At 38.6% G+C, this 10,993-nt stretch overlaps 1 protein-coding gene across 1 annotated transcript; it reads right to left on the bottom strand.

Annotated features, from left to right (window-relative positions):
- Positions 1-3,768: 3,768 nt before the first annotated feature.
- Positions 3,769-10,582, bottom strand: tmem18 (transmembrane protein 18). The gene is made up of 5 exons (XM_003215497.4): positions 10,391-10,582; positions 7,747-7,867; positions 7,096-7,150; positions 4,773-4,866; positions 3,769-4,126 (listed from the first exon to the last, which is right to left on the bottom strand). Exons 1-5 carry the CDS (start codon positions 10,436-10,438, stop codon positions 4,031-4,033), a joined length of 414 nt encoding a protein of 137 aa, XP_003215545.1. The 5' UTR covers positions 10,439-10,582; the 3' UTR covers positions 3,769-4,030.
- Between the last annotated feature and the right edge of the window lie 411 nt (positions 10,583-10,993).

Here is a 10,993-nt window from a genome sequence, read left to right as displayed (position 1 = left end):
CCAACCTTTGGTCCTCCAAGTGTTTTGGACTTCATCTCCCACAATTCCTAACATCTGGTAAACTGGATGAGATTTCTGGGAGTTGAAGTCCAAAACAACTGGAGGACCAAAGGCTGGGAACCACTAATTCTAGAGCAAGTCACAATTTCTCACCCTTAAATGAAGGCAGTTGCAAACCTCCTCTGAATAAAACTCAATGGCAGGATCACCATAAGTCAGAATCAACTTGAGGGCACGTAACAACAAAATACAGTAACATTTCAGACTTTACAAATACTGGAATAAATATATATATCAAGATATGTTTGTATAAATTTCATAAACTTTAAAGGCTTTTATCACCATGTTAAATTGCAATAAAAATGAAGGAATAACTCCAAATCTAATTAATTATAGAACAGATGCTATAACTTTAATTTTGAGTTGTCTTAATCTGATGTATAACAATAAGTGATTGATTTTAGACTGAAAGAGTATATGAGCATTTTCTCTTTAAAAAAAAAACTACCACAAAGCAATTTAAGTGCAGTATTAATTCCAAATCTAAAGAGGAATCGTTTAAAACAAATCAGTTTAAAATTGTACATGCATATGGGCCTAATTATAATTTAACTATCAAATGATTTGATAAATAGAAATGATTATGTGAATCTCTGTATTTTAGTTCATAATTAGTGTATAAATATTAAGAGATATTAAATCATCACATATTCTGAGCAGCTTGGAAGCAGATGATCTCGGTCATGTCTCTAGAAAACGGTCTGCCTGTGTTCCAGGAAAATAAATTTTGAAACTCAGGTTTGACTTCACTTTAACTGCCAGGGCTCAATGCTAGGGAATCATGGGAATGGCAGTTTTACAATCTCTTTAGCCTTCTCTGTCTAAGAATGCTGGTGTCTCATCAAACTACAAATCCTAGTGTTCCATAGCATTGAGCCATGACAGTTGAACTGATATCAAACTGCATTTACTCTGCAGTATATATGTATCCTGAGTCCTGGAAACTTTATTGGGACCCAAATGAGAATCAACAGCTAAAGAAAAGGGGAGGATAATGAAATCAAATTATAGAGAAAGAAAAAGGGGGAAAGCAAGATATTTCTATGGAGTTGTTGAGTCCCTTCTCTCCTAAACTCAAAGCAGAGGTATGCTGGGATTAAAATGGTAAATGTGTCTTTTGCCTTGATTCAAGTAAGGTTTTTAAGGCAAGCACTTAAAGTAGATTTAAATAGCAATCTAACATGAATGTCCCAGCTATGCCCCCCCCCCCAACCCCAACAGAATTGATAGTTAAACCGATTGACAATTAAACACATACCTTAACCCTTCCTTGCTAACAGTTCTTTCTATGCTTTATTGATATTGTACTTTTTGACCAAACAGCTTGCAACAATAACCCTAGTGATAAAGGAGGGTTTATTTTATTTCATGTTAGGGCTCCCTGACTCCAGACTTCAGGAGGAGGCCACATGACGTGGCAAATCTTCAATACAATCAGTCAAATCCAAAGAAAACTGGTTTAGAAACCCAGTAATACAATTACAGCATTGGAACGGTCTAGACAGAGACTGTCTACTTATGTAAAAACAAATGGAAATTTATTTCCATTGAGACATGAGCTAAGTCTTTAGTGTTTTTAGCTTGCTGTTGTTGACATGGTATTTATGGTACTGCTTTATTGCTATTTTTTCATAGGTAGGTCTGTTTGTAATTTTCTGCTGATTTGTATTTGTATTGTGTAAGATAGTCCTATTCAAAAAGGTGGTCTATGGAGTTGTGCTGTTCTGTAAGGTATCCATTGTCAGTCCACGAGACTTTCAAGACAAGAGAAGCAGTTGTAGCCAATGGTACAACTATGGCACTGGGACCTATTTGTAAGATTAGTAAACTTGTTAAAAAATAGGGCTGTGCTCACTGGCACACAATCTGTTCCATTTTCATTTCAAAATCTGGGTGCCCCCCCTTCTGTTTTCGGTAAGATTCTTCCCAAAACGAAACCGGAACTCAGCATTCCAAATTACGAATCTGAATGGCCCCCCTCCTAATCTCCCAGAATCTTCCCGAAAACAGAATGGTCAGCTGAAATTTGAAACAAAAACAATGAAAACAGAACAGATGTGCACACCCCTAGTAAAAGACCAAGCCATCCATATTAGCTAGACTAAAAGCATTGCTGCAAGGCATCTTGAGTTAGATTTCATCAGAGAAGTGGAATATAGATGTTGAAATAAATGAATGCCAAGCCCAGAAAGAATGCCTAAGCCACCATTTAACTGGATACTGGTACCTTAGTTAGTTGATTTAATTGGAGGAAAGACATTTTCCAAGCCAAATTTGCATTGAAGAGGAAAAATATTTTCTTGGTGTGCCATTCTCATGACTTCTACCCGAGAATAACTTATCACTCTAGAACTGGTTGGCTACATTTTTTTTGGTGTGTAAACCACCCAGAGTCCCTTCGGTGAGAGAGGGCGATCTAGAAATTAATAATAATAATAATAATAATAATAATTGTTATTATTATTATTATATTCTAAGTGTTACATCTGTACCTATTCCTCGCTTTCCTTGATCTCTCACTTATTCATATTCTGTTCGTTCTGCCTGAAAACCCAAATCTCCAATTTCAACCTACTCTGAGAGTTAAACTGCCAAGCCTTTTTCAATTACATTTCCATCCCTGGTTCCTAATATTCTAAGGAATGCCGTATAGAAATCTTTTCTCAAATTCTTTACTAGATTCTACTATATTAGATACAGATCTTGCCCTGCTGTCAAATTTTGATCAAAAGCAGATTTTCTATTTTGTGTATACTGAGCATTTTGACTTTATAATCTTGTCTAATATATCTATATCCATCTATCACTTTATTTATATCTTGCCCTATTCCCAGACTGGGATTCAAAATGTCTTATAAAAAAGAGAAAACACAATAAAACAAATATAGCTAAAAGTGGGCATTGTTGTGGAAACATTTATATCACAAGGGAAATGGAGAAGAGGAAAACCTTCTGGATGGACTGTCTTAAGGACTGAAGACGGGTTTTTGATAATGGCTAATGGAGATCTGTAAACTGAGATGGACAAATTGATGCAGACAAATTATTTGTTTATATTAAGAGAGATCTGGGATTTACCAAATAATATGTTCCAATCATCTTTTTTGCAGGAGGAGGGTTCATTACTTGTGAGATTTATCATCTTGTAGTATGTTATTGGAAGAAGCAAAGACCACCAGCACTGAAGTAATAATTCTCCACCATCAACTTTGCTGGACTGGCCACATTGTTCAAATGCCCTGACTGTCTTCCGCAGCAGTTACTTTACTTTCAGCCCAAGAATGGAAATGGAATGTTGGTAGACAGTAGATTTAAATGTGGCACATACACAGAGAACTGGGAAGTCCTGGAGTTCAAGCGTTCTAACTGGTGTCAGTTGTTACCAACAGTGCTGTTATTTTGAGGAGGCACAAATAGGGAGAAACATGTCAAAAGGAAGAAGGTAAGTCAAGCAAATCCTTGTCAGGACCGCTTTCTATCTGGAAATGTATGTCCTCAATGTGAAAGAACATGTAAATCAAGAATAGGTCTCTACAGTCACCTACGAATCCACCGCCAAGACCCTATACTTGGAAAACAATAATACTTGGCCATGAGATAGCCTGTGATAAAATATTAAATGTAGAAGTGTGACTATATAATATTTCCTAAAGTTTAAACTTCTACATGAAATATCATTATCTTGTACGAAAAGAGTACTTCAACAAGTCTATAGAAATACATTTTATTTATGTACAGCACAACATTAATCAAATAAAACGGTTTACAACTGCTTCAGTTTACATACTGACACATGTGTTGAGTGAGACATGCACATCCAAAACAAGAATGGGCAGTTTTGTTTGAAATAGGAAATAAACAAGAAAGATAACAAGACAGTACTGATAAGAAAAGAGCTCTTAACATTACATTGTTAAGAACAACATGGCAGCTCTCAGGTAAAGAGAACTACAAATTAAAAAAGAATTATTCATTGACTTTTCTTATTTTCTCTTCTTGCTTTTCTTTTCTGCTGTATAGTCTTTAGTTCTGTCATGACATTCACTGTTTTATAAACCCAAGCAATCTGAAAAACAAATGAAAAGCAAATGGTTCACAAGTTAGAGTCTTTCTTCCTTGGAGTGGGAATGAATTCTCCAGATGCCAAGTGTTTAATGGAACCAAATTGACACCATCCATGAAGAAGCAGGAGGTACTAGCAGGCATAAAAGAACCCCAAGGTTTACAGAAATGCAGACAATTTTTAGCAAAATAACCTGGGAGGAGGGGAGATAAAAGAGCCCAATGATGATTATTCTACACTGTAGAATGAATGCAGATTGACACCACTTGAATTGTCATAACTCAATGTTATGGGATCTTGAGATTTGTGGTTTGGAAACGCACCAACCCTCTTTGGCAGAGGAGGCTAAAGACCTTGAAAACTACAACTCTCATGATTCCATAGCATGGAGCCATGGCGGTTAAACTGAGGTCAAACTGCATTAATATTACAGTGCAGATGTACCCTAAGAAAGAATGCTTAGTGAGCCCTAGAGATTGACTGATAGAGAATGCCATTTAGAGTGACAGACAAAGGTGTATACAGTATTTGAAATGATGCATTTGAATTGATCACATTCCAATGCAGGAAAACTTGACACTGTAACAAACTGTTGAAGGTATTCATACATTTCATAAAATTATTTGTAAGACAAAACATTAAACCTTACCACAATAATGATAGCATTCAGCAGTAATGGTGCTGAGAACACTAAGGAAATAAACATTCCTCTGGAATCAAAGTATTGGTGCTTTGAGAACAATCTACAAAAGAGGAGAAAAAAATTAGGCTGCAATAGAATACATACTTAACTTGGAACATGTCCACCTGAGGCCAATAGTGCTTTCTCCGATGGTATATGCCTAAGATTATTTGTTTTCTACAGGTTGTTTTTTTTTAATCCCATTCATGTCAGAACTTTACAGGATCATAAAAACGGTATGCAATGAAGCAGATAAGCAAGGGTCTTTGGACCATAATAAAATGTAAATGTTGTTGTTGTTATTGTAGTTTATAAGCAAGATAAGTAAAAGGCAATGCATATTTGTTTCTATAGTCATTTAAAGCCCATGTGTCAAATTCAAATCCCACAGGCTGAATTCTGCTTGCCATGTCATTTTCTGTGACCCTTCAGATACTGAACTACAACTCCTATATTCCTCATCATTAGACAACAGGACTAGAGCAGATGGGAGTTGTTATACAATAACATCTGGAAAGCTGTAGTTTGCTCTGTTTAGTCAGGGGATTGGGCTTTCAATTTTGATACAAGGCTTGTAGATATGATGCTTGACTTTAAATATGCCCTTTAACCTTTCCCCAACCACAAAACCACATGTGTTATTGCATTGCTATTGCTACTATCCCCAGTCTGCATGACAGATAATTAAAAGTGATGGGAGTTGTCATTCAGTAACATCTGAGGGCAAAAACTAAAGAGCACCAACCATATGATAAAAAAAGTATAGTTGGTTCTCTGTATCCATCCACGGATTCTCCATCCATGGATTCAACAGCCCTTTGAAAACATCTATAAGGCTGATGTGGCCCTTGATGACAATGTGTTTGACACCCCTGATTGAATGGCATGGCCGCTTTTCTCTATGAAAGCTTGTGCTGATAATACTCTAATTTTAAATACCCAAACTTGGAAAACAGTGTTTTCCCTAGTGAATAAATTAACACCTGCTTCTTGCCACTCTGCACTTTGCCCCCCACTGAGAGCATTTGGCTTAAGTCAGCCATGAAAATGGCAAGACCTCCTGAATTAATGTGCACCTGGCATCACCTCCACAAGATTCCTGCTGTTCAAGGCTCACAACCTCTGTCTGGAAATCCAATTATACAAACTGTGGCACTGGGCCAAAAAAACTCCAACCACATCTCTAGGTGGGGGAGTTGCCTAACTTTTCTCAATTCTTCTCTGTAAATCTCAAATCCATTTCTGTTTGAAGTGTAAGATGTGAGTGCTTTTGCCGCGATATCAAGTTGAAGGCTCTTGTTCCAAATAGGAAAATTTGGTAGAGATGGGGGGGGGGGGGGATATTCCAATCACATTTAAGCACTTCGGTATCAGGGGCAGAGGGCTAGGAATATTCTTAATGTTGCAATTAATGCAATGTTAAATAATGTAACATTTGGTTGGTTAGGTTTTTTTTCATGTTAGAAGCGACTTGAGAAATGGCAAGTCACTTTTGGTGTGAGAGAATTGGCAGTCTGCAAGGAAGTTGCCCAGTGAACACCTGGATGTGTTGATGTTTTTCACATTCTTATGGGAGGCTTCTCTCATAAGAATGGAGCTGGAGCTGATAGAGGGAGATTATCCACATTCTCCCTGGATTGGATTCGAACTGGCAACCTTCAGATCAGCAACCCAACCTTCAAATCATCACTCCTACTGGCACAAGGGTTTAATGCACTGCGCCACTGGGGGCTCCAGTTGGCTAGTTATCCCTAAGGTATTATATTCCTTATACCATCTTGATGTACCATTTACTTGCAATACCTTTGCTACCAAACAAACAGTAAAAACCATAACGGCAGCTACCTAGTTCATTCCTTCTAATAAAATACTACCTGTTTGTTGATTTTGTTTCATATGGATATTACTTCTGTTTTTAAATCAGTTCAGTTGTCCCTCCATATTTGAATTCACAGATTTTATTATTTACATATTACCATATTTGCCACCTATACTTGTTAAAGAAAGTTTTCTCTAGGTATTTCTAGGTCTTGCAGCATGATTTTATTCATGCTGAATGACCACAAATGTATAGAAAAGTATTCTCTCGAGTAATCTGCAATTGGTCTATATATTCCCAACATTTATTTTATTAGTGTTTTATCTAGGTTTGTGGGAAAACTAGTCCCCTAAATTCCACAAAAGTTGAGGGCAAACTGTATTGTTAATTATCAGACACAAGCCACTTGCGACGCACGACACAAATGTTTTAAAACTAGAAATATAATAAAGAAGATGTTCATTTGTTTACCTCCAGTTTGCAGCAGCCATTTCATTTATATATTCTGCACAGAATACTAGAATCACTACAACAGGGAAGACAAGTGCAATGTTCAATTGATTAAGGAATAGTGAGCATAGAATTGCATCCAAAATACAAAAGCCACAATGAAGTATGCTCCTGTCCCGCTAAACGTAAATTGGAAGATGGAGAACAACACATGATTTCATTTTAGCACCAAGTAGAAATATGGTCTTTGGGAATCACTGATTTATCTCAGCATGAAAATCAATTTGGTTTTCAAATAGCTATGAAAGTTTTTCTTAACATGACAATTGCATTGAACATGCTAACTTGCTTATTATTATCAATTTACATTGTGTTTTTGTTTGCAGTGATTTTCTGGGTACACAAACCCAAGATATTTTGATACAGGGCACACATAACAATATTTTAATAAATAAATAGCTTTTAAGGTCCTTCCCTTCCTATAATCAGCAGGCACATTCTATGATCATTAGGGGAATGGCTCCCACTGATGTGGCATTTAGTAAAGATCCAGACTGGTAATACAGGTAGGTAAGAAACAAAGATGGCCACATTTGTGGCTTAAATATATGCCTGGATGTTTAAACTGAGAAGGAGCAGAGACAGAATAAATATACCGTATTCAATACTCACTGAGAGAAAGAAACTGCCCTATTTGCAGGCGGTAATGCCAGAAAGAAAAATAAGTGAGAAAAAGGCAGGCTATGTGGAAAAATATGAGTCCTAAGATCCATGGTTCAGACCAGTCTGTGTCCTATAAAAAATGTCCAGAAAGAAAAGCATATTATTTTTTATTATTATAGCAAATACAGATGAATTATCTGGGAATTTTTTACATGTACATTACATTTTCATAATTCATCTAAAACTAGAAGTCGGCCAGATAAGATCTCTCTCTCTCTCTCTCTCTCTCTCTCTCTCTCTCTCTCTCTCTCTCTCTATATATATATATATATATATATATATATATATATATAAGGTAAAGGTTTCCCCTTGAAATTAAGTCTAGTTGTGTCCGACTCTGAGGGGTGGTGCTCATCTCCATTTCCAAGTCAAAGAGTCGGCATTGTTAGTAGACATCTTCAAGGTCATGTGGCCAGCACGACTGCATTCCCACCGAAGCGGTACCTATTGATCTACTCACATTTGCATATTTTTGAACTGCTAGGTTGGAAGAAGCTGGGGCTAACAGCGAGAGCTCACCCCACTCTCTGGATCAGCAAGTTCAGCAGCTCAGCGGTTTAACCCACTACGCCACGGGCAGGCATGTAGCCCGGGGGGGGGGGCTTGAGGGGCTTCAGCCCCCCCCCCCCCCAAAATTCTCAGGGTGGTCTGTGACAAGGCTGTACATTTATTATTTAAACTGTTATGTTTATTCATACCATGCTCAATATATCCCATGTGCATGGGGGTATTGGGATAACGATACAAAAGGTTTGCTAGGCTAGATCCTCTCTCACTCAGACTCAGCCCGCCCCTGAACCAAAATCCCAGCTCCCCCCCCCCCCCCCCCCAATCAAAATCCTGGCTACAGGCCTGGCCACGGGGGCTTCTTCTCTCTATATATACATATGTATATATGTGTGTTGACATCTGTTTAAACTCTCATCTTCTACTGCCACACATTTTGACCATATCAATGTGCCTGATTCAAGTTAAATCTTTTGAACTCCTAGCTGAAATTCAAGTCATGATCTGATTTCAAAATAATTGATCTATATATGGTGTAAATGTCTATGTATGTATGTTGGCTTGTACCACAAGGGCTCCTACATGGCACGATGAATCTGGACCAAACATGGCACACATACTCTTCATTATGCGACCCCATCCCTTTTGGGCCCAGAGCAAAGGGAAAGAAAAATAAGGAAGCAGATTGACTGTGGTCAGGTGAAGTGGCCCTATGTCTAAAGACTGGGAAATAAAGGGAGGGAAACGGATTGTCTGTTGCTAGGTGACATGCGTAGGAGGGGAAGGAGAGAAGAAAGAGAAAAAGAAAAAAAGAGGAAAAGAAAGGAAGGAAGAAGGAAGGGGAGAGGGAGAAGGTTTATGAGGGAAATGGAGGAAGGAAAGAAAGAACTACAGATGGATACATTGTGAGGTAGGTTTTCTTAGCGAGAAAGCAGGTAAATAGTGGCCCCTTGAACACCTGGGCAATGCTTTAGTTTACCAAAACAGTAGACCATGTGTTTAATTTGTACTGCTTCCGTACACAGTTGTTTTGTTTTTTTTAGATTTTCCTTTCCAATATGTATGCATGCATATGTTTGTGTATGTATGTGTGTATATACATACACACAATGTTGTCAAAGGCTTTCATGGCCAGAATCACTGGGTTGCTCTGAGTTTTCTGGGCTGTATGGCCATGCTCTAGAAGCATTCTCTCCTGATGTTTTGCCCACATCTATGGCAGGCAGGTTATGAGGTCTGTTGGAAACTAGGCAATTGGAGTTTATATATTTGTGGAATAATGTCCAGGGTGGGAGAAAGAACTTTTGCCTGCTTGAAGCAGGTGTGAATGTTGCAACTGGCCAGCTTGATTAGAGTTGAATGGCCTTTCAGCTTCAAAGCCTGGCTGCTCCCTGCCTGAAGGAATCCTTTGTTGGAGGTGTTAACTGGTCCTGATTGTCCTGTCTTCTGAGTGTTGTTCTTGATTTACTGTCCTGATTTTAGATTTTTTTTAAATACTGGTGGCCAGATTTTGTTCATTTTCATGGTTTCCTCCATTCAGTTGAAATTGTCCACATGCTTGTGGATATCATCATCACTCTCCAAACGCTAAAGCTGTCCCCTGCTTTGATAAAGGGATCAATTTGCCACACCAGGAAAAATTTGCACTGCAAGTTTCTTATGGTCTCAGTATTCTATGACTTGTTTTGATAATCTTATTTTAAATTCTATTTTATTATTTAGATTTTGTAGGTTTCAAATGGCCATGGGTTTAAGGCTGTAAGCTGATTTGGGTACAAATAAATAAATAAATAATGATAATATAATAATAATGGTACATGGACCCTCTTCACCTTTTAAACTTCGTTGTTGTTGTTGTTGTTGTTATGACCATCTGAACCTATGAGCTGTCAACCTTCATAACGATTGCATAGGAGCAGGGAGCTGTTCCTTGTCCCTTAATTGCATGCCTAGCAGCAGCAGTAGCCAAAACCCCCTCGTTTGCCCATCCTTAAAGGATGCCCTTTTTCTCTGGGAAAGAGGCTTCCATCCGACACCCCCCCCCCCCCCCCCCGCGCCTAAGAGAAAGGCGTAGCAATGACATTACCGTCAGGATCCTAGTGACTCCAATGGGCGCGCGCCCGGGAGACTCCATGGCGCAAGAGCAGCACGCAAGGAGGGGCGAGGCATAGAGAGAAGCAGCACAGCGGGGACTAGTCGCAAGAGTTTGATTTGCACCGGAATCTACTTCCGGCTTCGATTCGACACGCCTCCCTTATGCGGGGCAGGGCTTCAGAACAAGCAAGCGGCAAAGCGAAAGCTGTTCTATCCTTTTCGTATCTCTGTGGCCTTTTTCGAGCCCGCCTCCCTATCTCACGTTCAATGAGCACCCGGAAGTGTTGCGTGCCTTTCAACTCCAAAAGGTTCCGACTGTCGAGTGGAGAAGGAAGAGAGGGAAAAGGCTAGGTCTTTGCTGTTCTCGCGAGATAATACAATGAGAATGAAGAGCAAATAACAGAAATGTTGGACCACTTTAAAAAGAACTACAGTAGAGTCTCACTTATCCAAGCCTCGCTTATCCAAGCTTCTGGATTATCCAAGCCATTTTTGTAGTCAATGTTTTCAATATATCATGATATTTTGGTGCTAAATTCATAAATACAGTAATTACAACATAACATTACTGCGTACTGAACTACTTCTTCTGTCA

The sequence above is a fragment of the Anolis carolinensis genome, chromosome 1 (genome assembly GCF_035594765.1).
Source record: "Anolis carolinensis isolate JA03-04 chromosome 1, rAnoCar3.1.pri, whole genome shotgun sequence".
Lineage (NCBI taxonomy): Eukaryota > Metazoa > Chordata > Lepidosauria > Squamata > Dactyloidae > Anolis > Anolis carolinensis.
The sequence above is the reverse complement of the archived record's forward strand: the minus strand, read 5'-3'. Positions and strand labels throughout refer to the sequence as shown.